The following is a 27,776-nucleotide window of genomic DNA, read 5'->3' on the forward strand; positions in this document are numbered from 1 at the left end:
TATGTTTACTGCTTAACAGAGGGAGCGGATGAAATTGGTTTACCTGTACAGAACATTTGCTGTGTAGTGTAGAACCTTTGAATTGGGTTCAAGGGAACCCACGGGTAACACTACAGCTCTTCACACTGCAAGTGAATGATCACATCTAGTCCTGTCAATCTATCACTAAAATAAACAATTCAGAATTTCCAGAAATGTAAGTCGGAAAAATATCCCAAAGGTATGCACTGATCTTGTCTAAAGACAGATAAATAATTAATCTTAATAACTGGCATTAAGAAGACAATCATCTGGAATCATTAACCGTGTACATTTGCACCTCTGTTATCCATAATAGCAACTGCTATGTGGACTTTAACATTTCATTATGTCACAGTAAATACCATTGGTTATAAGGCTTTGGCCACACACAGCAAACTTGTTCCAGATATTTCTGTTGCTATTCTATATATTTTAATGGATCCTTTAAAATTAAAGACCCAATCTGGAATAACAATCCCATTTTCATTTATGGGGTGAATTCTTAGTCACTGCAAAACCAAAATTAATGATGCACATGAAATAGTTGACAATTACCCCTGCCAGTCTGAGGGCTGTCCTACAGCCTGGCAGGTCTTCAGCAGGTGGTGTTGGCAAGAAATGATAAGGGAGAGACGGTTATAGTGGTTCTCCCTGGGGGCAACCCTTTGGGGTCTGGAGTATGAGTCCCTGTGTGATGGTTAGGGTACCCGTGATGGTGACAGTCGTAGTAGCAGGTGCAACATCCCCCACCGGGGCCTAGCCCTTGAGGTGAGGCCTGGAGACAGCCGGGGCCCGCGGTACCGGAGTGGCTGGCGGTTGCGGCCTAAGCACGCTATGGTCACGGTGCTTGGTACGGGGGAACCGGAGGGCTGTCCTACAGCCTGGCAGGTCTCCAGCAGGGTGGTGTTGGCAAGAAAAGATGAGGGAGCGGCTGCTATAGCGGATCTCCCTGGGGCAACCCCTTAATGTCCCGAGTGTGAGTCTCTGGGTGATGGACAGGGTGCCCGGTGATGAAGGCAGCCGTATTAGCAGGGACCAGACGGAGGCAGAAGTTGAAGCAAACAACTTACAGTTTATTGCAACCGGCAGGAACTGCAGAAAACGTGCCTTTAACAGGTAGATGGAGTGCCGAGATGTGAGTTGGAGGGAGCCTCAGGAGATGGTTCACCAGCCTGGATGGTAGAGGGCAGGCTGGGTGGCAGCTGTGTCCTTATAGGAAGCTTCAGCTTGTCCTGTAGAGCTTCAGGTATCACCTTTAAAGGTAAGATGATACCCCTTTTCCTCACTACACTACTCTAGTCTAATAGCTCCACTCTTCAGAGGCAGGGGCTAGGCTCTTCCTGCTCTGGTATGGGCCAGACTGAGATACGCACACACTCACTCACTAAGTCTACAAGATCTCTCTCAACTAGAATCCTTGCTGAAAGAACTCCAGAACATTCTGGGCCAGAGGTTTTATTACCTCCCTTTTGTCAGGTGGTGGCTGCTCCTCCAATCACATCTCAGCTACAGAGCACAGGATGTAACACAGACATTGGTTGACATAATTACATCACAAATTAACATCTGCCTTGCCAGGCAGGATTAACCACTGCAATTTCCCCTTGATCCTATAAGGACCATGTAGTGTAATGTGGTGTTACCTACAGGTGGGACGTATTCGCAAGCACTACCTCGCCATTGCATCGGCGAGGGTGTTGCATACCCCGGGGGCAATTGAAAGAGCCGCCCTCGGCTCGACTACAGATGTTTTGGGGCACAGAGGGGGCTAAGGGCACTTCTAGGAAGCGCAGGCTGTGTGAGGTGTAGGGACAAACCGCCCATGGTCCTGGAGACAGGCACCTGGGTTGGTGTCGGACTAAGACAAAAATATGTAAGATCTGTATGACAGTTGGTCGCTGACGCCATTAAACCGAACTGTACAGTAGGAAAGGTGTGGTGTCATGTCCTGTAATCCACTCCTTGCACCAAGGCCTGTATATTTGTTTGATCAACGCTTCTTCCCTGGCGGCAATTATATGGTGTCTATCTGCATTGCGTTAGCATATGCGACACAAGTACCTCCTGACTGACAACCTTACCCATGTATGAGTGGCATCCAGGTGCTATCTGTGTAACACCCCCGGTCCCCTAAAGACCCGCAGTTTACGGACTACCCCCATGTGCAAACCTCAGTTTGAGGGATCAGGTAGCGGTCAGTGTTTTACATAAAAGACGGTCCGACACAGCCACACTACAACCTGAAAAGCCTATGAAAGGGTTAATGCATACTACTGGCATATATTGACAGTGTGCAAATATTTTTGTAAACTCACATTGGCTTAGCAGCCCAATGGGTACACATCTTGAACGTTACAAACGTTACAGAAGTAGATAGGCTACTCAGGGTAGCACGGTAGCAAATGTCTCTTTTCCTGCAAAGAAAAGGCATGGAAGTGCAAACAGAATGTCCGTACCTAAAAAGGAAGGCATTAAGTGCAAAATACTAATAAATAAAGTGGCAACTTTTCCTGGTAGTATCTGGCAAAAGTCTCACAGAAGGTCTCTAATGACAAAGTCCATCTTCTGGGTACAGCCCTTGATGTGGGGAAAAGTGCACTGAGAAGCAAAGGGTCTCCTCTATTTGGAGAGGGACAGAGTCCTTTGATGACATCTCTGCTGTGGCAGAGGAAGGGTGCTATCATAGCACAAGACAATGTATAATCTCTTGACTGAGATAAATAAGGGTAAGAGTCTCAGGAAAGTTTCTGGCTCTATAGGGAAAATGGAGACATAAATACACCATATGTACAGTGGACATAGTACCTGTAGAGGGCGACAGCCCTTCAGGGATTAGTCAGTATCTTCGCTGGGTTCCACAGGGACAGGATCCAGAGTCAATAAGGAATCCTGTGCTTCCTCAGCGGGAGTAGGTGCCGGCTGGGGACACCCGGTGGCAGTAGTGGGTACTGCAGGTGCAGCAACATCCTCCGGACCTTCAGGGGGAGGAGCACTGTCGCCCGGGGTGTCGGCTGTTCCAGCCGGGGGCTCAACTGAGCCAGGGACCACAGAGGGGTCCATGAAGAAATAAATGGGAACCTGCGGCAGCGCCGCGGCTCCTTCCGGCTCCGGTTCTTCTGGGGCCGGGTCATCACCCCACTGGTAGGTGACAATTGGAGAAGAGGGCCTAGTGGAAGCCTCCGGACAAGGCTCACCAGCCGGGATGTCCTCACCCACGGAAGAGCCGCGGGACCTGGCAATGCTCCCAGCAGGGGAACCGGTGGGGGTGGCGCCCTGTATCATGCCCGGCCCATGGATGGCAATGGGACCCGTACTCACGATTACCGTGGATGGGGCATTCACATGGGTCACCGCCCGGGGACTCGCAGCCGAGGAAGAGGAGGTGTTCGGGGACTCCGGCCACTCGTCGTCCTCATACCAGTCATCCTGCGGGTAGTAGCGGTCCTCATCGGAGTCGGGGATCCGGATCACACCAGCCGCCCAGGGTCCACGCGGTCCTTCCTGCAGGGAGAACTCTATGCACTCGCCTGGCTTGAGGTTGTGCTGGCTCTCCGGCAGATCAGGCCTCTTGACGGACCGGCGGGGTATAAATACTTCCCGTCCGGTATAGTCCTGGGTAGCGAAGCCATAGCCCTTCCGCTTGTCGAAGAACCTGACCATGCCGGTGGTGCGGTTCTTCTCGACCCAAGCTCCCGCTGTGGATCTGCCGGCCATATACCGCTGGGCCTCCTTCTCTCGGCGTCGCTGCTCCGAGACAGCGTCTCGGAGTCGCCGGCGGGTGGCCTCACCTCGGCCTTGAGGCTGCGGAGGTTCCGGTGCTGGGGCTCGAGGCTCCGGTTCGGGTTCGGATCTCCTTGGGCGACAGGTAGGTGCCGGAACAGGAGCAGGAACCACCGGAGGGTCAGGAACCACCATAGCGGGGCTAGCAGGCCGCGTAGCCGGAGGGGTAGGCCTCGGAGCAGGTGGGACGGCCATACCAGGCCCAGGCGTTGGCTCCGCAGGAGTCGGGGCCTCTCCACGTGGCGCCTCCACGTGGGCCCGCGCTACCGGAATGGCAGCCGGGATAGGGACGAGGATCCGCCCGGGTGGAATCGGGTACTGCGTCACCGTGTGGTAGCAGGTCCGGGTGACGAAAGCCCGAGTAATTCCTCGGTGCAGCCGATGTCCCGCGGAAGGTCTTCTGACGGGCTGCGCGGAGACTACCACCATCGTCTCTAGGACTTCATAAAACTCAGGACGCTCCACAGGAGGGAAGAGCGGAGGACCCCACATGATGTAGTCCTCTCTGCTCAACATCCACTTGAGATCTGGCGCTTCTCTGAGGCAGGGCAGGACGTCCGCCTCGGGCCAGGGGGTGGAGTCTGAGTCCTTCCCGCCAAGAGCTGTGGCGGGCTCTAATTTTTCCTGCGCCACAGGAGGCGGGGTTCGCGCCATTCGCGCGTGGGTGGAGCTTGGTGTGTCATCTGGATTTCCCGCCAGTGAAGGTTTTGGCGGGCTTGAATTATTTGCTGCGCCACAGTTTCTGAGGTAAAAATCTTCAGGCGCGACAGCGCCGGATGTAGCAGAGCTGGTACAGTTCTTGCCAGGATTAACCTCCGGAGCGCTGGAGCAACGCTCGGCAGCACGTGGCAGCAGTATAACACAGTTCAGAAACACACAAGTCCCTAGGCCTAAACCCGGATGGCAGCAGGGTTAGGCAGCACAGTTTTTTTAATAAAAGTCTTTAATGCCGTAATAAGGCACAGAAGTCTATATCCTGTTCGTGACGCCACTTGCAACATCCCCCACCGGGGCCTAGCCCTTGAGGTGAGGCCTGGAGACAGCCGGGGCCCGCGGTACCGGAGTGGCTGGCGGTTGCGGCCTAAGCACGCTATGGTCACGGTGCTTGGTACGGGGGAACCGGAGGGCTGTCCTACAGCCTGGCAGGTCTCCAGCAGGGTGGTGTTGGCAAGAAAAGATGAGGGAGCGGCTGCTATAGCGGATCTCCCTGGGGCAACCCCTTAATGTCCCGAGTGTGAGTCTCTGGGTGATGGACAGGGTGCCCGGTGATGAAGGCAGCCGTATTAGCAGGGACCAGACGGAGGCAGAAGTTGAAGCAAACAACTTACAGTTTATTGCAACCGGCAGGAACTGCAGAAAACGTGCCTTTAACAGGTAGATGGAGTGCCGAGATGTGAGTTGGAGGGAGCCTCAGGAGATGGTTCACCAGCCTGGATGGTAGAGGGCAGGCTGGGTGGCAGCTGTGTCCTTATAGGAAGCTTCAGCTTGTCCTGTAGAGCTTCAGGTATCACCTTTAAAGGTAAGATGATACCCCTTTTCCTCACTACACTACTCTAGTCTAATAGCTCCACTCTTCAGAGGCAGGGGCTAGGCTCTTCCTGCTCTGGTATGGGCCAGACTGAGATACGCACACACTCACTCACTAAGTCTACAAGATCTCTCTCAACTAGAATCCTTGCTGAAAGAACTCCAGAACATTCTGGGCCAGAGGTTTTATTACCTCCCTTTTGTCAGGTGGTGGCTGCTCCTCCAATCACATCTCAGCTACAGAGCACAGGATGTAACACAGACATTGGTTGACATAATTACATCACAAATTAACATCTGCCTTGCCAGGCAGGATTAACCACTGCAATTTCCCCTTGATCCTATAAGGACCATGTAGTGTAATGTGGTGTTACCTACAGGTGGGACGTATTCGCAAGCACTACCTCGCCATTGCATCGGCGAGGGTGTTGCACAGGGATCAGATGGAGGCAGACCTTGTACAAAAGTAACTTACAGTTCTTTATTGGAACCAACAGGAACAGTGGATAACGTGCCAAACGAATCTTAACAATGGAATGGTAGCAGGCTGGGGATGCACTTGGAGAGGGAACCACAGGGATTGATCACCAGCCTGGATGGAAGGGGAGGCTGGGAGATAGCTGTGTCCTAGTAGGATGCTTCAGCTTGTCCTGGGTTACTTAAGATATCACCTTTGAAGGTAGGATGATACCCATTTTCTCTCACTAACTCCTCAGAGCTCTACTGTCTCAATGCTTTGTTTGACTCCCCTCACTAGACTGACTCTAGAACTTTCCTAACCAGCAGTTTTATCACTCCCACTGGTCAGGTGGTGGTTACTCCTCCAATGGCATCCCAGCTTACAATACAACATTAGAACAGATGTGATTGGCTGATGGAAAAACATCACATTAAAACAATTAACTCCTGCCTTACCAGGCAGGATCTACCGCTGCAGTGTTCCCCGTGTTGTGTAGTGACCTGCTGTGGGGTTGATCAGACTCCACACAGGTTGCAAGCTACATATTGGAACGTATTCGCAACAACCACTCTGCCTTGCATCGGCAGGGGTGTTGCACAAGTTTATGACAATAAGGAAAGGAGACTGATTTACTATAGGAAAAATGTTTGGGTATGATAAAATGTAGTTGGCCAATCCCTCTTTTCCCAAATGTCTGCTAGTTAAGGACCATTTGGAACCGCCCATAGACATGAGGTTGTTGGTTGAACCTGGTTTTGGTTGATTTATAAACCACAGAACTGTGCAGCTGTGGCATATAATATAGGCCAGTGATGGCTAACCTTTTAGAGACCGAGTGCCCAAACTACAACAATGACCCGCTTATTTATCGCAAAATGCCAACACAGAAATTTAATTTGTGATTTATACTCCTTTCTATGTTACAGTTTTCATTGATACCAGCTCCCTGAGGACACCAATAAAGCAGAAAATAGTCCCAAGGAAGAGCTGTCACTTTAAAATAGCTTTGTGCACAGCAAGTCCTGGGCTGTCTGGGACTGCAGGAAGATACCTGGAGTCATCTCTGGTGATGGCCTGGGTGCCCACAGAAAGGTCTCTGAGTGCCACCTCTGGCACCAGTGCCATAGGTTCGCCATCACTGATATAGGCTGTAAGTAAGTAGATACAAATTGACTTGCCATTTATGTAACTTTTCGAACAACTGTAAAGAAGTGATTTTAGTTGGCAACAAAATAGCTACATGGACTAGAGAAATGAAAAGTTTTATTCTGAAATTGCATTGCATTGTAGAATTTAAAGGAGACTGTAGAATTTGAACAAGCACTGCAGCTTCACATTCTGCCTAGTACAGAACTGTACATCATATAGTGGCTGAGCTTGGAATTACAGCTAAATACAATTTATTTGACTAGTCATATGACAAATGTGCATGACAACATCTGGAAAGTGAAAGTGGTACTTCAGGCTCTTCAAAACAACTAATCTGCATGGCTGCTGGGTGTCAGGGTCCTGTAAGTTTGATTACAAGGAGCTATGTCATCTATTACAAGAATGAATTTTTAATAGAAAAGTCCATGATTAGCTTTTTAATGCCTTCCTTGTGGATAACATTTCAGTGACATAAGACTAGGAATTACAACATTCATTTACTTCCTGTTAGAATGCATGAACTGGCATTCTTTCTCACAGCCAGGCTTCAGCAGTTCTGGGTTACCAGTAATGAATTAGAAAGTTAACAAGAAGTAACAAGATGTGTTTCTAAAATATGGGAAGGACAGGATGTTCATATGAACGTGATTACATATGAAGACTCCGATTATAATTACTATACCTTAAGTAATTATGTAAATAAGTGGTTCATCAAGAGTATGAGGGGTGAATTACACAACATAATACATTAGACAATAGAAAGTTTACAGAGATAATTACGATTATGTAACATGTAGTTAAACAGCTACTTCTTGTTGCACACATAAATTTAACAGTGAGGCTTTAAGAACATTTTCATCAGGGTTGTAACTAGTAACCATGGGGCCCCATAGCAAAATGAAGCCCCCACTACAAAATGACACTCTCCACATAACATTTTTAACTTCTCACATCACATTTCACAATGATGCATACTCCTATCCAGTACTCGAGATCTGACACGCTGCACACAGTCCCTTTCCCACAGAATTATGGGCACAGTGATGTCGGAGTACTAAGAAAATTTACAGATTTATGTCACAGCACTGGCTTTATACATACAGTGATGTCCCAGTTTTGGGATAATACACAGAGTGATGTCCTAGTACATGGATAATACACACAGTGATGGCATGGGGGATAGAATACACACTGTGATGTCAGAGTACAGGGATAATACACATAGCAATGTCACAGTATCAATATAATACTCACAGTGATGTCACAGTCCAGGCATAATACATATAGTGAAGTCACATAAAAAGAATAATACGCATAGTGATGTCGCAGTATAGGAATAATAAAGATACTGATGGCAGAATACAGGAATAATACATGCAGTGATGTCACAGTTCAGGGACAATACACACTATAATGTCACAGTGCATAAATAATACACACAGAGATATCACAGAGTACAGGGATAATAAACACAGGGATGTCACTGTACAGAGACAATACACAGTGATATCACAGTGCAAAGTATACCCACTATAATATCACAGTACAAGCATAATGCACACAGTGATGTCACTATAGCAGGATAATACACAGTATAATGTCACAGTATAGGGATATACACATAGTGATGTCAGGGTATATAGAATACATACTGTGCTGTCCCAGTCCAGGCATAATACATATAGTGAAGTCGCAGTATAAGAATACCTACAGTGATATCAAAGTACAAAGATTATATACACAGTTATGTCACAGTACAGATGTAATACTCGTAGCCATGTCACAGTGATGGAATAAAACACACAGTGATACCACATTACAGAAATAATACACACAGTGGTGTCACAGTACAAGCATAATACACATAGTGATTCACAGTCCAGGAGTAATACACACAGTGGTGTAACGGGACACACTATAATGTCACAGCATAGGGTTGATACATATAGCAATGTCAGAGTACATAGAACACATACTGGAGCACATTTACTTACCCCGTCCCCGGAGTTCACAGAAAGTGCATTGTCCGACTCTGTGCACTGTGCTGCGATTCACTAAGATTGTACGCCCGATATCCTGAATGTGTCCCTTCCCCGCTCAGGTCCGCTAGAGTTCCCCATCTTTTAGTGGTGCATGTTAGGGCTAGGTCTTGCGACACAATTTGAAAGTTAAACCCCACACTCAGTCCATATCAGTCGGACTGTCCGATGGCACGCCCCATAAATTGTGTCGCTTGGAAGCCAGCGCAGCTTAGCCAAAAAAAGGCTCATGTGCAACACAATCGCAGTGCACCCGCTACTTAAATACCATAGAAAAAAGGGCTCCCTATGTCTGAGCTGATATAGGCACCCATAGTTGATGGAGTATTTCAGAAATTCAGATCCAGTTTATTGATGGCCGTTATTGTGGATTAGTGTCATGCCTTCAGCAAATTCGTAATGTTAATTTAATATGCATTACCTGATAATTGTTACAGCGCCATCTAGAGGCCTTACTTAATTGTTCATAATGGGGGTCATTTACTAAGGGCCCGATTCGCGTTTTCCCGACGTGTTACCCGAATATTTCCGATTTGCGCCGCTTGTACATGAATTGCCCCGGGTTTTTGGCGCACGCGATCGGATTGTGGCGCATCGGGGCCGGCATGCGCGCGACAGAAATCGGGGGGGCGTGGCCGAACGAAAACCCGACGTATTCGGAAAAACCGCCGCATTTAAAAACCGAAAATGTGTCGCTTGGGGAGCGCTCACCTTCACCTTCTATGGGATGGTGCATTCTGGGGCGTTAAGATTATTTTCGGCGCTGCAGCGCCACCTGGTGGACGGCGGAGGAACTACCATCTTAAATCCCAGCCGGACCCGAATCCTGTGCAGAGAACGCGCCGCTGGATCGCGAATGGGCCGGGTAAGTAAATGTGCCCCAATGTGTTTGTAAAAAATACCCATTGGGGGTCATTTACTAAGGGCCCGATTCGCGTTTTCCCGACGTGTTACCCGAATATTTCCGATTTGCGCCGCTTGTACATGAATTGCCCCGGGTTTTTGGCGCACGCGATCGGATTGTGGCGCATCGGGGCCGGCATGCGCGCGACAGAAATCGGGGGGGCGTGGCCGAACGAAAACCCGACGTATTCGGAAAAACCGCCGCATTTAAAAACCGAAAATGTGTCGCTTGGGGAGCGCTCACCTTCTATGGGATGGTGCATTCTGGGGCGTTAAGATTATTTTCGGCGCTGCAGCGCCACCTGGTGGACGGCGGAGGAACTACCATCTTAAATCCCAGCCGGACCCGAATCCTGTGCAGAGAACGCGCCGCTGGATCGCGAATGGGCCGGGTAAGTAAATGTGCCCCATTATGTCCCATGGGAACCACAGTAGTTTTTACCCTTTGACCCGCTGATATCATCATTCAGCTATACAGAAGCCATTTTCTGAAGAACCTGCGTTGGGGATGGTAGCATCTTCAGCCATCCTCCAACCACCATATTATTGTGTTAGCATGTCTGCACTTCCTATTCCCAAATCATAGTTCCATGCTGGTCATATATAAGACAGCACATCTTCTTGTATGTATGGGTGTTCATCCTCATTCTTGTATTGTATGTACATTTCATGTATGTGTTTTCACACCTTGTATTATGCTGTATTACTACATGCCTGAATGCATTACTAAGTTCACAATTTAGCTCTTCCTAGTTTCACACTACCCTACTATAAAAGTTGAATTGGATACCACTCCAGAATCAATGAGTTGCTAAAGGGGAGTTTAACTGCCTGTCAACTTATGCCCCTCACACATAAGAACGCCATCGTGTCTTTTCTGTGCTACGTATCCCAGTGCTGGGAACAAAGACTTATACATTTGGAGATAACCTTACAATTATAGAAGGGTTATTGGAGCCCTGGATAAAAATCTCTAAAAGCATCCATAGCAGGTTACAAGCAACCGGGTAAAAAATTAATGTGTTTCAAGCACTACATGTTCGCTTATTCATGACCCCATAACTGCTACTATGCCTGTTACCCTGGTTGTTACTACCATGCTATCAGGGTATGTAGAAGACTGCTGCTTTGTATGTTCTTTAGCTGTAGTAAAAAAAATAGAGAATTCTTCTAGGAGTTCTTTCTGCTGTATATCAGGTACGGCATAAGATGAGTATCCTCTAAGGTTCAGGTCAGTAAATTCAGCAAACACACAAATACACAAATAGAGTTAAATATCATAATGGTGCAGAGAGCAATCAGCCTGTAGCTGTGTTGCCAGCAGGCGCCAAGTGATGACGTCTTCATGTAAGCCGGCATCACAGCACAGAGGAAGATGAGAAGAGGACAGATGCTAGGGAACGGGGACTAGTAAGTATGTGGTGATTATAATTTTTTTAATTAATTTAAAACAAGGAAAAAAAAGGAATGGGGACCACAAAATGAAGGGGAGATGAGAATCCACAATATAAGGGATAATAAGGGGCAGCAAGATAAGCGGGTATGAGGGGCCAATAAAAGAGGGGAGTATGAGGGTCCACAATATAAGAGTGTATGAGAAGCCACAAGATGAAGGAGTATGAGTGCCCACAGTATAAGGGGGTATGAGGGGCTGTGAGAGAGGCCACAATATGAGGGGGGAGATGAGATGGGAAAACAATTTAAGGAGGGGGTTGATAGGAGCTGGCAGAGGCAAAGATTGCTTTTAACCCCTTAACGACTTGGCTTTTTTTAGTTTTTTCACTTCCATTTTTCACTCCCCACCTTCAAAAATCTATAACTTTTTTATTTTTCCACATAAAGAGCTGTGTTATGGCTTATTTTCTGCGTAATAAATTGCACTTCGTAGTGACGGTATTTAATATTCCATAGCGCATACAGGGAAACGGGAAAATAATTCCAAATGCAGTGAAAAGGGTGAAAAAATACATTTGTGACGTTTTCTTGTGGGCTTGGATTTTACAGCTTTCACTGTGTGCCACAAATGACATGTCAGTAAAGGAAAGGATGGCAAGATATGCAAATTACATCGTATGAAGGAGGATCCACACCAAAGAACAACAATAGTATCAATGTAGACCAGTGTGGTGTGTATGAATGATCCTCAGAAAGATATAGGGTTCAAGTAATAGATACAAAATTTATTGAAGACACCATTAAAAACATTTAAAATTGCATGAAAGAATTCATGCAGACAAAGGGAATGGTTATAAAACAACCAAAAAACCCTCCACAAACACCCCTAGATATTAGAATGCAGTAAAATCCTTTCACAAAAATTCATTGTAAATCTTTATGGCCGAGAGTAAGCATGCAGGTACACAAATCCAGTCTAAAATAAAGGCACAAATAGCCGTTCAGTGCATAAACCATCACATGCTAACGTAAAGCCGGATATTACCCAGATTGGGACTTCATACAGGTGGTGAACTTGCATCACACTCACAATGCGTGCTGCCCGGATCGCATGTCTTGACATGTCAGTTCAGTTCCAGTTTGCAGCTATGGGCCGTGCGATTTCTCCAGAAATTATTTTGTAAGGTTGGCCAGATCTGTGCCTTGCTACAATTCTGTATTTGAGCCCCTAATTTTAACACAAAAAACTGGAGTCTAAGCCAATGGTTGCTCGGCATTGGTCACAGCCTCCCCAGTGTATAGATAGCCAGCCCCTGTAGTGTATAGCCAGCCAGCCCCTGTAGTATATAGCCAGCCAGCCCCTGTAGTATATAGCCAGGCAACCCCCTGTAGGATATAGTCAGACCCTGTAGTATGTAGCCTGCAAGCTCCTCTAGTATATAGCCTGCCAGCCCATGCCCCCAGCATATAGTCTGCAGCCCCTGCCCCCCAGTATATAGTCCTACTTGCAAGGGCTTACAGTCTATGAGATACCGTTGACACTGGGAAATGCATTACAAAGAAGAGTAAAACAGAAGCGTAGCCATGCAGACTATTTTATGGGCAGGTTTTATAAAAATAGACATAGGAGAATTATCTGGTCCTCAATTAGGCTACATTCACACAACTTTAGGGGGACGTATGTACGGCTGCAAGTTTCTTCCTGGACGTATCCGACCGTAGCCGTGTAGGCATATGTTCGTGTAAATGTAGCTGAAGGAAAAAAGCTATTTCATGCATTAGGCGGAATGTGCACTTTTAGCGATTGTGTTAGACATGAAAGAAACAATGGGGCAAATTTACTTACCTGGTCCTATCACGATGCCCGATGAAGATGAAGTCCGGCACGATTCACATAGCTTGTGCGCCTGAGTTCCTGCATCCGTCGCTTCCCCGCCAAGGTCTGCCTGTGTTCACCTTCTTCTTCCCAGTGCTCATAAGTGCGGGTCTTGCGAAGCAATTCGAAATGTTAAATCCCGTGAGTAGTCCAAATCCGTTGGGTTGTCCGACGGCCCGCCCCCCAATTTGTGTCGCGTGCAAACCGGCGCCGATGTGCCAAAATCCGATCACGTGCGGCAAAATCCCCTGTTAAATGCGGCGCAAAACTCGTCGGGAAACCTGACGAAAATGCGCACCGCGGACCTTTAGTAAATGAGCCCCAATGTGTCATGTATCTTTCTTCATTTAAACATGATTCATTGATGAGTAAGAAAACAACTGCTTATAAGACGTAGTGAGAACTGTGGTTTACATAATTGTGAGATTTTATGAATGAAATGTTACCTCCACCCCTCGCTGCATCAGGGAGTTTACATAGGAATAGTTAGAAAATATCTGGAGTTACTGGATAAACACAGACAGTGATGAGCTCACCACTATATTTGCATAATCTTAGGGACATGGGTGCACAAGGAAGTTGTTTTTAATCATCCCAAAGAATGCATTATTTATTCATTCAATGAACTCTCTATTTTGCAAGGTATTCATGCAGCATGGCATTGCCACACAGTAAGGGTGCCTTTGCCAAAAATAAACACGTCATTGTAATTACAGATTAAAACTGAAACGCCAGTGACTGAGCTTCTTTCTAAACTTTACTTTTAATTACTTTCAGTGCACATTATTCATGTATACTCAGCATTAATCATTGTGACTTAACAAACATGCATTGTCCATAACAACTGCTGAAATCTATAAATTAGGTCATTGTGAATCTTCAAATATTTTTTATATATATATATATATATATATATATATATATATATATATATATACGATATACTGTATACATATATAGGTTTAAATCGATCAATAGTACCCAGAGATCAAACCAGAACATATAATTTAGGGAAAATCATCATTTTACTAGTAATACAATCTGGAATTAAGGTTTCACAATAAGCATAATGCATAGTTCAAATACTTGACCCATTAATTTTTAACCTTGTTTCATTTAGCCTTGGAATCTTCAAAAGTTTCTATAGAAGAGTGTTTTACTCTATCACACCTGGATGTGTGCAGTATTAAGCATGGAGACCAATTCCATGTCACTAAATGTCCTCAATTTCACCAGCTATAAAAATGGAACATAGTCCCCATTTAATGCATGATTATTCTGGGACTATTTTCTACAAAGTGCTACTGAAATTACAGTTACACCAAAGGAAAGTCAACAATCTTCATCAGTTCTACATAGAACTAGTCAAGAGATCAGGTTTGTGCAACTAGCCATTCCATTCATACCTCTATTTCCATAATCAATTGATTTCCAAACAATTGAATGCTCTTTCAAAGACTTACGGTGAGTGTTTCTCATGGGCTACAAACAATGGGCCAGTGGTCTATTCTTTGTGGCCCAAGTGTTATTGGGGTATGACTAAAGAAAAAGATTACCTGAGCTGCAATCTCAGCTTTATAATTTGTGGCTTGGGCAGTTGCTCTATATATACGGGTCATGTGTGTGAGACGTGGAAACCAGAGGCATACATAACCAATATATGTGTGAGAGGCCTTATGGATAGGGTATAACATAAAATTACCATAATATCACTTAAACAACTCTTACCGGCCACCACACCATACTTCGTCCAGCCAGGAAGAAACCTCCAACTGTACCACGGCTGGTCCTTACCATGGCCTATAACAAAAGACAGGTTCGGAGGTTAAAGTTTATTAGAACTACTTTGTGTTATGGTCATTATTTCATAATTAAGCCATATATGAGAAATAATGTTTACATCTAAGATATATTCAATTTTACCAAAAGAAAAAGCAAACTGCAGTACAATGTCAGTGAGCGAATTTCTACAAAATACAATTAAATCAAATTGGAAAAGTGCTCATGGGATTTTAGTAACTGGTGGAAGAAACTACTTTCTTCCATTCCAACAACAGAAACACAGACATTGATGGTTTATTTTGCTATTTGAATAGACATGAACACTGTAGATAAGTTTTCTGGATAAGCTGTTGTTTGTACATGAGGATATGTACTTGTAGTCTATTCAAGCCGTCTCAAAGCCTTCTCTCTGACCTGATGGCTGAACACTAGTTGCTATGTTTCCTATAGAAAGTTCCCATAGAACATTGGAGATAAATCTCCGTAAATCTCTCACTCTGAAGAAGCATGGAAACTGTTATAGAGAAGTGCTGAACAGTGTTGATATGAATGAAGCAGTTAGAGTTAAATAAAAACATTTTTTCTCCAATAAGATATATTAGATGTTGAAGTTGCAGCACCATAACAATTCTCTCTGTGTATTCTGAAAAACTCTGAAATGTAGAAGAGTATAAAAGTAGGGAAACATCATTTGTGTTAGAAATATTTTACATTAGATAAGGTTTGCTTCTAATCCACCCTTAGTGAGGTGCAAAGTAGTCTTGGGCTATTATTCATAGGATACTTTATTCACCTATATAACTTCACCTGCAACCTGTAAAACGCAATAATAACATATTCCCCTTTTACATGTCCAGGGTACTCAGAGCCTGCAGTGATACATATGTGCTAATAGTAGTCACAAACAGTATATAGTAAGTCTAATTATACTATTCTTCCTAAGATACAAGTACTTATACATCATTCTCATCTTTCAATACAGTTAGATAAGATAAATGAAGTACTTACCCATATCCCTACAGCCAGTACCACAACAAAATATACCACAATCACAGAGATATCAGCTGCATTGTTGATGGGGATGGTGTTTTCTTTGCCTGGAGTAACAGTGGTGGCACTTGGGGGGGTTGCCATGTTGCCTCCCTTGGTCTGTGAGACACTGTCTCAGTGCACTGCCACCAGCTCCCCTATTCTTCCTTTAGGTGTGTGACTCAGATGTAGAGTTAATTATAAACCCATCCCACATTGGTCCTCCACCCCTTACCTTACATCAATGTATAACCTGTCCTTGATTTACTTTAGAAAACCAGGTAAGGGAACTGATAAGCCCTTCATATCCTTTTGTACTTCTGTATTTTATCCTAAACCAGAGAGACATGAGAAATCAACTGGGTGATTGAGGACAGGAATGTCTGGTATCAGGTAGCATAGAGCAGATGGGGTGTGTCAGGTGATGCCAACTTGGCAGCTGTCTCTTACAGTCTCTTACAACAATGGAGTAGTCATTTGATAGAAAAGGTGTATAAAATTAAATAACTATGCTGCTGTACAGACAGAAAGATAGAAAATTAAAGGACATCTACCACCAGGATCAAGGATTGTAAACCAAGTACACATACATATTGCTCTAAACCCCATCTGCCAGGATCTGCTCTTCATTAAGCTTGTTTTTAAGAAAAAAAAAAGGCAAAGAATTATGCAAATGAGCCAGAGGGGCTCCAAGCTCAAGCCTTTTTTCTTAAAAACAAGGGCATAAAAATATTAAAGAGGAGCAGAGGGGGTTCATACCAGTATGTAAGTTTACTTGGTTTACAATACTTGATCCTGGTGGTAGATGTCCTTTAAAGAGGACAAGTCACCAAGAAATTCAGCACTAGGAGCTGCTGACTAAAGTAAGCAGCTCCTAGTGCTAAAACAAATGCTGCAGTGTGGGGGAGGTCCGAGGCGGTGCCTCTTCCCCGGACCGCTAAATCCATAGGCCAGGGGTGACTGCCATGCATCATGCCGCAATCACTGCCCCTAAATCCACCCACAATCCCGACCCCTCATGAATACACCGGACAGCTTTGGGAGCGGTCCGGCGTTTACATTGTACTCCACCGCAGTGTTAGATAGCGTTATTGGAGGTTTCCGGTAACGCTATCATCCTAACACTGCGGCCTTAGTTTTAGCACTTAGTACTTTAGTAAGCAGCTCCTAGTGCTGAATTTCTTGGTGACAGGTCCTCTTTAAGTAATAACTATTTAGGATTCAAGTTTTCAATTCAAGTTTAATTGTTTCAAATAAGAATTGCCAATATAATGATAATATACACAAACACATATTTATAATAATTACTATTTTTACATCTATGTTCCTACAGTGAGTGTTGTTCTGCTCTGTTATAGGAGCAGAGTAAACTGTTAAAAAGTCAAAAAACAAAATGGCCCCATTCACAATATTTAGGTCCCATGTATTAGAATAGATTTGTGTTGAAGTTGTACAACCTATTTCAAATCATATAATTTAAAAGTTAGATGTTAGCCTGGAGTCACACGTATACAATGTTTTATAATAGGTGTGGTAGGATTCTATCTATATGTGCTTAGTTTGGCAATGACCCATTATAAAAACATATAATAAAAATGACTAACATAAAGATAACTATGGTGGCTTGTATGTCTCTAGACATGGCTTTCCGAATGTGGGTTCACCATGCTGTCAGGAGACCAAATTAGAGAGGGGGCCCCAAGTGACAAACACCCCCTTTCCTGAATGAAGACAGCTCTTTACACCGCAGTGCACAGGAGCGAGGACTAAGGCTGGTAATGTGTTTGTTCTTGCAAGGAAATCCTTTCTGAGGAGATGTGTCTGCAGAGCAGGGAGAAATGTCTTGGGGCAAATATCATAAGTTGTCCATATTTGAAATTTCTTCTTCTTCCCTGATGGCTTCCCCTGACACAAAGTGGGACATTTATCAGTGCTTCTATGACAATTTTGGCATAGAATCACTGAAATTCTTGAGCACTGCAAAAAACTGCAAATAATTATGCAATTACTCCACCTCCATGCCATGTGTGTTTGAAGGGGGCATTATTGGGCGCAATCAGTGTACTTTATAAAATCCTGCACACATTCACAGGTTTTTACACAGACCTGTCATAGTTTTGCCCCCCGGCGCAGCATGGACGACAGTTACATGATGTATCCACCATTGAGTCGGAGCGCCAGCGTATGATACATCTTTCCCAAAGTCCCTAAATTATTTAATGTTATCTAATTAATTCTCTTTTGGTCAGACAGAGTTTGAACCTACAACCTTAACTCTCTTGCAGGCAATAATATTACAGTGATATTAACCACTACCCTATACACTTACTGTCAATGGAAGGATTATTTTCACTAGAGTTTCTATGGAGTTACACATACACAAAACTAAGTTGTCTCTTGTAAGAGATCTTTCTATATATCACTACATTATAATTTTTTATATCATTCAGGAAAGACAGACAACAAATGAAACAATAGTCCACATGGTAATACGTAGAAATGACTTTGTATTTATACAACAGCACAAGTCATACAGGAGATTTTTCAATGGTAACACATCACCAATATTCACCCCATCTGTGCATACGTTGGTAGTTGCTTAATCTTCCGTTTCATGGACAACGGGGCGCCGGAGCTTGAAAAACCATATGCGGCTACTCCATGGAGCAAAGTGGCGTCATGCGTGTCATGTGACATTTTGGGGCGTGGCCCCTTCCTTAGACATGCTCAGTGACATAGCCATCACCTTTATATACACCAACATTAGTTTGTCATTTTCTAAAAAATATAAAGATAAAAACAATTAGGTATATACAATTTTCTGGTTTGGCCACTTCTAGATTATGATTTCCTATAGTTTTCTTCCAAAAAGTTATGATAATATATTTTCCATATATTATTTTACTAGGGAAAGAACCTCTATATAGTGGTATCCACTAGGCAAAGGACAAGAATCCTCATAAATACACATTAAAGTTGCAGTTTTCATTAATTCCATTCGGAGACAATGGGACACATTTACTTACCCGTCCCGTTGACGCCGCTGATCCGGAATGTCCAACGAGGATTCAGGTCTGCCGCGATTCACTAAGACCGTGCGTCCAATTTCCTGCATGTCTCGCTTCCCCACTGAGGTCCGCCGGAGTTCACCTTCTTCTTCCCGGTGCATGTGAGTGCTCATATTGCGACACAATTTGGTTTTTAAATTCCGCGGTTTGTCTGAATAAGTCGGGATGTCTGCCGTCCACGCCCCTTGATTTGTGTCACATGCAAGCCTGCGCCGATGAGCCACAATCCAATCGCTTGGGCCAAAAACCCGGGGCAATTCAGGGCAAAAAGGTAAAAATTCGGGAAACCCGACGAAAATGCGGTGTTCTGACCCTTAGTAATTGTGCCCCAATGTATTCAAACTAAACATGTTTCACGCTGTAACGATTTAATTTTAAACCCTTTCTTGACATATCTACCTTCTATATCTTCTAATAAAACCCACAATAGTTGAGAGGCATTATGGGGACAGATTTATCAAGCTGTCTGAAAGTCAGAATATTTCTAGTTGCCCATGGTAATCAATCACAGCCCAGCTTTCATTTTACCAGTGCTCATGAATATATTAAAGGGGAGCTGAGATTGGTTGCCATGGGCAACTAGAAATATTCTGACTTTCAGACACTTTGATAAATCTGCCCCATTGGGGGATATTTATCATACGCTGGCGCACGTGCACCAGCGTATGATAGCCCCGCCTCTGCAAATTTGCAGCCTGATACATCAAGAGACTTCTGCCTCTTCATGTATCGGAGCGGGAGGCTGCAAAGCGTTTATCCTACACCAGAGAGGGCCTGGCGTAGAAAAAAGCGCAGCCGGTGTGAAGGTGGCGGATCGGGGAAAATAATCGCAAAAGCTAGCAATAAGCTAGCATTTGCGATTATTTCAGGGCCTCTGCGCCACTGGCGTAGCTCAGAGGTCCTGATAAATATCCCCCATTATGTCTATCTTCGGACTGTGCACCAGATTTATCATGCAAAGTCCGACAGAAGTGTGGGGCACACCCCATGTTAAAGGTACACCAAAAAAAGTGGTGAAATGTGTTGGAACAGTGCAGAGGGTGCCAGCTTCATGAAGAACAGGCGCCCCAAATCATGAATCTGGCGCTCATCACTCTACACAGGCAAACTGCAGTTTTCACTGTTCTTAGTAAATGTAAGCCATAGTGCAGTGGTGGCGAACCGATGACACAGGTCCAAAAGACAAGGGGGCGCTGTCTCCGTCTAGAGAAATCAAGGTTTAATCACCAGAGGCAACAGGGCTTTTTTACTATGGGAACTGTCAATCTGTGGAATAGCCTGCCTCAGGCGCTGGTCACAGCAGGGACCGCAGAGAGCTTCAAGAAGGGTCTAGATGCCTTTTTACACCTAAATAACATTGATGGTTATATTATATAGAACTGTTTCCCCTAAATGCCTTCCTCATGCAATCCCTTCCCTTCCTTGGTTGAACTTGATGGACAATTGTCTTTTTTCAACTGTATAAACTATGATACTATGATACAGAGGAGACACTCAGGGCCCTTTCTGTGGGTACTCAGACCATCGTCCCAGGTATTGACAGAAGTGCATTATCTTTGGAAGTCATCCTGCTGGACCCACCATTCTTCCTGCACAGAGACACCCTGGAAAGAAGCTACAATGAGAGTCTGAATTTGTCCTCCTTTCTTCGACTGTATAGGTGGCTTCAGGGGGATGATACGATTAAATTATGTGGAAGAACTGGTAGCAATAAGTTGCAGCTTAATATGCCATTTTGGCACTTAACAGTAATTAAGTGGCATGTGTATTGCGGTTTGAGCCAATACCTTAATGTGTAGCTTTTTGTTTGGTATATTTACGCCCCTTTTTAATAGTTATTTAATAAACACTAGTTTTAACTGCCATTATGTTGCTGCATACATAGGTTATAATTGTTGCGGCAGTGTAATTTTTGTAATTATTTGTGGTTTGTCAAGGTAATGTCTCCACTCAATCAGTTTTTGACAGGACATGAATGCTCTCGTATTGTTCATATCAGAATTATATCATTGCAGTGCTATGCTGTATGCCTTTATGATGCAAAATTGATGGAAAATATACTGCTGTTAGTCCAGTGGCACGTGGCCACACTTGAACTGCAAGAATGTAAATGTGCTGGTTGAATTCAATGGACTGCCAGGAACAGGACTCATCATAGTGAAATATGTACTCTACAGTTCGGAAACGCTGTTCCGCCGGCAAGCCAGAACTGCTTGCATCATATTTCACTATCCCTGGAACTGTGCTTGGTCTATAGCAGTGATGGCGAACCTTTTAGGGACTGAGTGCCAAAACTACAAGCAAAAGCCACATGTTTTTCACAAAGAGCCAACTGCTAATTTAATGCAACTAAAGTAACTCACAGGTTTCAAAGGTATTCGCATCCTGAGGACACCAATACAGTAGAAAGGAGAAATTTGGATTATTATTGTAGTTTCCCTCTAAGGTCCCTTAACAGAATGATTCACAAGTCCAGAGAAGGGTCTACAATGATAATCCAGCTATGTCAGCACCTCCTTGCTCCTCCTGCACTTCTAGTTACTTTAAAATAGCGCCGACGTGGCACGTCCTGTGCTGCCTGTGACTACAGGAGAAGGTATTGAGTCCTGAATGGTGACCTTTGTGCTGGGTGATGGGTGCCGTAGGTTTGCCACCACTGGTCTATAGAATCCAGCTTGGCATCTTCCTGTGGTACATCCTGGTGAGTGATATACACCCAGTCATCTATTTGCTGTAAATGCATTGTGGCAACCCGAGTCAAAGCATTACAACCAGGATTGTGCAACTGTGATTCAGTGGTAGACAAAATTCAGCATGGACAGACATGCCTTGTGAGCTTTGGGCTTTCCTGACACAACCACCAACTCACTGTCTGTCCCATCCTGGTCTATTTTCACTAAGATAGTGGGAACACCTAACAAGAACTGCTGGTTTAGAGTTGCTCTTACTTAGACACTGTGATTTCACTAGTTTCTATGTCACTTATTGTAGTTGAGACAGAACCTACATGTGAACTGCAACAATTTGAACATGAAAATGTATGAAGTTCCCAAATTCATATGCTGCATTGCAGACACCATATTGTGTGACTGTCCAAATTTACCATCTTCTAACACATCAGTTTCAAGACCTGACAGTTCGTTTAATGCATATTAATTCCCAGTGTGATTGTAATGAGATAATCAATAATCTTTTTGTATATTATATTCATTTGACTATTTTTCCCTCTCCTGGGATAACATTTTATTTGGTTTGAGAGCATATACCTCTTGGTATCAGTATGCATTTTCTAGAAAAGAGACACATAACTACTTTGTTCCGATGCAGTAAAATAAGAATAATAAAAGGTATATAATTTTTCTTAAAAAAAAAAAACAGGTGATATCTCTAAGATATATACCTTTAAGGTTACTTATTAGCTGCAATTATAAAGGAATACCTGAGATACTAAGACATGCTAGGGGAGATAAGATCCTTTCCCTCCCCTAAACCTTGGACCATCCATCATCAAGTTGTTGCAGCCTTCCTATGAACTTTACATAAGAGATATAACAGGTGCCATACAGAAGTTTTACATAACTGAGCAGACAGAAAGACTAGTGTAACACATGTTTATTGATACTGGGCAAAAATCCTATTGCTGTCTATGAATGATCATGCTTTTTGATTATAATTGGTAGCCTCAAAGGAAGGCTCCTTAAACATTCCACCACCCTCTGCACGAGTACTCCATAATTCTACCATCTCTACATCCTAAATGCTGTACCTCCAAAATACTTAATTCACAAATATCATAGTACCATAGTACAGGCAGCCCCCAACTGAAGGACACCCGACTTACAGACCACCCCTAGTTACAGACAGACCTATGTGCCCACTGTGACCTCTGCTGAAGCCCTCTGTATGCTTAAAATTAGTCCCAAAAATAGGCTACAATTATTAGCTGTATGGTGCTTGTAAAGAAGTCTTATTGATAATCTTTGTTCCCATGACAGCACAAATTTTTGAAAATCCAATTGTCACAGGGACAAAAAAAATTTTTCTGGCACTACAATTATAAAATACACCTGTTACGACTTACATACAAATTCAACTCTAGAACAAACCTAAGGAACCTATCCTTGATATAACCCATGGACTGCCTGTATCATATTATATGATGTATATATTGTATATATTAGACAAGGCTAGAAAAAGATGTAGGTCCACCAAGACCAACCTATGGGATTAAACAAATGTTTTCTTCACATAACCTGTGATAATTTTGTTTTCAAGAAAGGCACCCAGGCCTCTTTTGTATATGAAAATCCTATATAAGAGAAAAATGAACTATAAAAAGTAACATTAATGCCAGCAGAGTTGCTCAGGAAAGACAGGACACCAAAAATGTAAAGCTATTTCGCTCAGAAAGCAAACATTACCGAAAACAAAGGTATAGTGAGCACACAATACTTAAAAAGTATATAAGGTTTATAGATTACACTTAAAAATAGAACATCACACAAATATGGGTGGTTACATGGCAAAACCAAAAAGGTGCTGGCAGCAAGCATATACAGGCAGTACCCGGGTTACATACAAGATAGGGTCTGTAGGTTTGTTCTTAAGTTGAATTTGTATGTAAGTCGGAACTGTATACTTTATCATTGTAACTCCAGACAAATTTTTTTGGTCTCTGTGGCAATTTCATTTTAAAAATGTTGGGTTGTCAACAGAACCAGGATTAACAATAAAGCTTCATTATAGACTTCTTTAACCCCTTCACGCTCCGTGGCGGATATATCCGCCACGGAGCGCAGTGACTTAGCGCTCAGTGGCGGATATATCCGCCACGGCGCTTATGCCGGCTCGGCTCTGGATCAGAGCCAAACCGGCATCGGGAAACACGGGGTGCCGGCTGTAACTAATAGCCGGCACCCCAGTGTAACACCCGCGATCGGAGTTGTCTCCGATCGCGGGTGCTTAACCAGTTAAAGGCCGCGGTCAGTGCGACCGCGGCATCTAACATGCATCTGGGGGGTCTTTCCCCCACGATCGGCCCCCCTGAACCGTTTTCGGGGGGCGCCGATTGTTGCTATAGCAACTCTGGGGTCCGATCTGGTCCCCAGAGTTACTTGCAAGAATTGCCGGTAAGATGGTGTCTGTGACGTCATCTTACTGGCACAGTGCCAGCCTATGCAAGTGTATAGGCTGACACTGATAATACTCTGCAATACATCAGTATTGCAGAATATTATCATGAAGAAGCAATCAGATGATTGCTTGTTCATGTCCCATGGTATAAAAGTGAAAAAGTAAAAAAAAAAAGTTATTCAATAAAAAAATAAAGTCATAAATCACTAAAAATGCCCCAAACCCCCAAAACATATAAAGAGACATATAACTCAAAAAAAAGTCTAAATCATAACACAAACCCCACATATATAGTATCACCGCATCCGTAACAACCCGTAGAATAAAAGTAAATCATTATTGAACCCCCACGATAAACGCCGCAAAAAAAGCTGTTATAAACCCTCCAAAAATTATGATTTTTACCTTTTCAATCCTACAAAAAATGCTATAAAATGCGATCAAAAAACCATATGTACTCAGACATGATACTGGTGCAAAGTACAACATGTGCCGCAAAAAACAAGCCATCAACCAGCTCCATAGCCAAAAAAGTAACAATGTTATGCCACTTGGAAGACGGCAATACATAAATGATAGATTTTTCCCCACATTAGGGTTTTGTTTGACAAATTTAGTAAAACGTAAGAAAATATATTCATGTCTGGTATCCCCGTAATCGTATCAACCCATAGAATAAAGATAACATGATTATTAGTCTATACGGTGAACACCAAAAAAAAAAATCCAGTACAGAATTGATGCTTTTCTACTCCTGCCCTCAAAAAAAGTTCCTAAATTTTCAACAATAGATGATACCAACCCCAAAATGGTAACAATGGAAAAAGCATCTCGTCCCGCAAAAAAAATGGCATCACATGGCCCCAATAACGAAAAAGCGAAAATTTTATAGCCTTCAAAAGGGGCCAATGAGGAAACTAAAATCCTGGCAGCTGCAGCGCCCTCCTTCCCTTCTGCACCTTGCTGTGTACCCATAAAACAAGTAACGGCCACATGTGGGGGGTCTTTGTACTCAGGAGAAATTGCAGAACAAATTGTATGGTGGGTTTTCTCTTTTTATATTTTGGAAATGTGTAAATTTTAGGGCTAAATGAACGTATAAGGGAACAATATGACCATTCTAAATTTCACCCAAGGGGATAGCTTGAGGGGTGCAGATTTGAAAATGGGTAGATTATATGGGGGGTTTTGATGCTAAATATGTAAAATTTCATTCAAAACTGTGGTTATCCCCAAAATAGTCAATTCTGAAAATCCGGAAAAGCGATATTCTATTTGTAAGCCGCGTGACATCAAAATAAATTATCCAGATATTTCAGAAATTATGAAAATGTAAAGTAGACAAATGGGAAATGTTATTCAGCAACTTATTTAGGTGGTAAATCTATCTGCCTGAAAACGCAATGATTTAGAATTTCGAAAATGGCAAATTTTTAAAAAAATTTATCATATTTTCTTTTTTTTTGTAAATAAACGCAAAACTTATCTGCCAAAATTTACCACTAAAATGAAGTACAACATGTGGGGAAAAAACTATCTCAGAATCGTTTTGATAAGTAACAGTGTTCAAAAGTTATATACCATATAAAGCGAAGCAAGTCAGAATCCAAAAAATCGGGCTGAGCCTTATGCTACAAAATGGCTGCGTCCTTAAGGGGTTAATAACTGCTACAGCTGTTTATTGCAGTCTAGGGCTAAAGTACAGAAAATGACCAAATACCAGAGGTCCGTTTGTAACTAGGGGTCGTCTGTAAGTCGGGTGTTCTTAAGTAGAGGACCGCCTGTACAATGTGCATTAGGCGTGTTTTGTCCACACAGGACTTTGTCAAGGGGCCCCCACGTGTCGGGGAGGTGCTGGGCAGCTCTCCCACTATGCGCTCCACTACGTCCTATCTTTCAGGTATACACTGTGATTTGCCTCCTTGCGCTTTAACCACCCATTTTGATCTGCTTATGATGTATTTCACTTTAGGCTTTGCACTATGCACTTTATGATATTATTTATTATACGCCTAATGCACATTGCATATTCTTGCTGCCCAGCACCTTTTTGGTTTTGCCATGTAGCCACCCATATTTGTGTGATGTTCTATTTTTAAGTGTAATCAATAAACTTTATATACTCTTTTGTATATGGGCTAAGTATTTGCCATAACAACCTCCTGTAGTAGAGTTCCACATTCTCACTGCTCTTACAGTGAAGAATCCCTCTCCTAGTTCCAGCAGTCTCAGTTTATTTACCAACCTTTATGTGGTACAGTATCAAATGCTTCCTCATGGAAGGTAGATGGATTAGTCTGAAAGGACTGACCCCATATGAACCCATGCTGATACTCCAGGATAGTATCTCTAGCAAACCCCTCAAATATATTTCCCAAACTGAAGCTTAGTAACACAGTAACTCTTGACCTTTTTAGTTTTTTGACTGGGTTCAGATTCCAATCTAAATTAACACAAGTTACCAAGGAGGTAACTCAAAAACCTATTGGTCAAATACATAAAATACAACTTTTATTTCAATATTTAAATGTTTAATTGATTATGTCTCCTTTCCCTATATCTTCCCTCTACAGTATCTTCCTCTCTACCCCCACAGTATTGCTCAAACAACTCCTATTATTAAATAAGCAGATATGTATATTGACACAGGCACTGCAGATTAGCAGTGCTAAGTATTAGCAGCATAAGGAGTTTAGTAGAGATATAGGGAAAGGAGCAGGCTCGCAGGATACCTGTCAAAACCCCAGGCCCTTATCATAAGTCACCATCTTATGCCTGTGTCTGAGCAGGCACATTCAGCTGAGGCTGGAGGAGGGGGGCAGCAGGGGGGACTATGACGTCCTGCAGGAGGGAGAGACAGGTTCTCTGCTCTTCCCACAGCAGCGCTGGGGCAGGGAGTAAGACATTTCCTCCTCCCTGCACTGAGCACCTCAGCCCCTGCGTCACTGCAGGAGAACATGGCCCCTGATTCACTGGAGGAGCAGACAGTGAGCTGTCACTAATTACAGAGCAGAGGACGTGGGCCCCCTAGTTGTCACAGTGGGCCCCCTTCCTCCTGGTCATGCTGGAGTGTCCTCCCCCTGGCACAGCACAGGCGGCACTCATGTGCAGGAGCTCAGGATGGATAAGGAGCTGCTGATGGCTTCCAGCACAAGAGAAAGGTACAAAATAAAAGTGCATCACATGTACACACACACAGTGCACCTCATTACATCCCTGCAATGTGTACATACATAGAGAACTACAACTCCCAGCAGTTGAATGAGATGCTGAAAGTTGTAGTACTTTGATTGAATGTATTTAGTATAAATATTATTTAGTAGAATAAGGAGTGATGTCACACGTAACGCGCTGACTGTGTTTAGAAATGGAATCAAAGCGCAAGGGGGTGGGGGGGTAGCATGCGTTTCTATGCAAACGCCTGCGATCGGTAACCCGCACCCGGTGTCTTGTATTGTCCAAATGCAAGGGCTAGAGGAAGCGTTACAAGTGACCGCAGCTTCAGTATTATCAGCATACCCTGTGTTATGTGTGACCGCAGCCTCATTACCAGCATACCCCGCGTTACATGTGACTGCAGCCTCAGTATTACCAGTATACTCCGTGTTACGTGT

The 27,776-nt window shown here is 43.7% G+C and overlaps 1 protein-coding gene and 1 long non-coding RNA gene across 2 annotated transcripts in view; one reads left to right on the forward strand and one right to left on the reverse strand.

Annotated features, from left to right (window-relative positions):
• SLC5A1 (solute carrier family 5 member 1) overlaps positions 1-16,335 on the reverse strand; it is a 59,557-nt gene extending 43,222 nt beyond the window's left edge. Inside the window, exons 1-2 of the mRNA XM_072145596.1 lie at positions 15,941-16,335; positions 14,879-14,950 (exon numbers count right to left, since the gene is read on the reverse strand). Of these exons, the coding sequence (XP_072001697.1) occupies positions 14,879-14,950; positions 15,941-16,066 (198 nt within the window). The 5' untranslated portion in view covers positions 16,067-16,335. The remainder of the gene's footprint in view (positions 1-14,878; positions 14,951-15,940) is intronic.
• Positions 16,336-27,061: 10,726 nt separating this feature from the next.
• The window catches only part of LOC140077007 (uncharacterized), a 30,603-nt gene continuing 29,888 nt past the window's right edge, over positions 27,062-27,776 (forward strand). The window contains exon 1 of the long non-coding RNA XR_011849690.1: positions 27,062-27,323. This is a non-coding gene — a long non-coding RNA (uncharacterized lncRNA). The remainder of the gene's footprint in view (positions 27,324-27,776) is intronic.

Source organism: Engystomops pustulosus, chromosome 1 (genome assembly GCF_040894005.1).
Source record: "Engystomops pustulosus chromosome 1, aEngPut4.maternal, whole genome shotgun sequence".
In the NCBI taxonomy this organism is placed as follows: domain Eukaryota; kingdom Metazoa; phylum Chordata; class Amphibia; order Anura; family Leptodactylidae; genus Engystomops; species Engystomops pustulosus.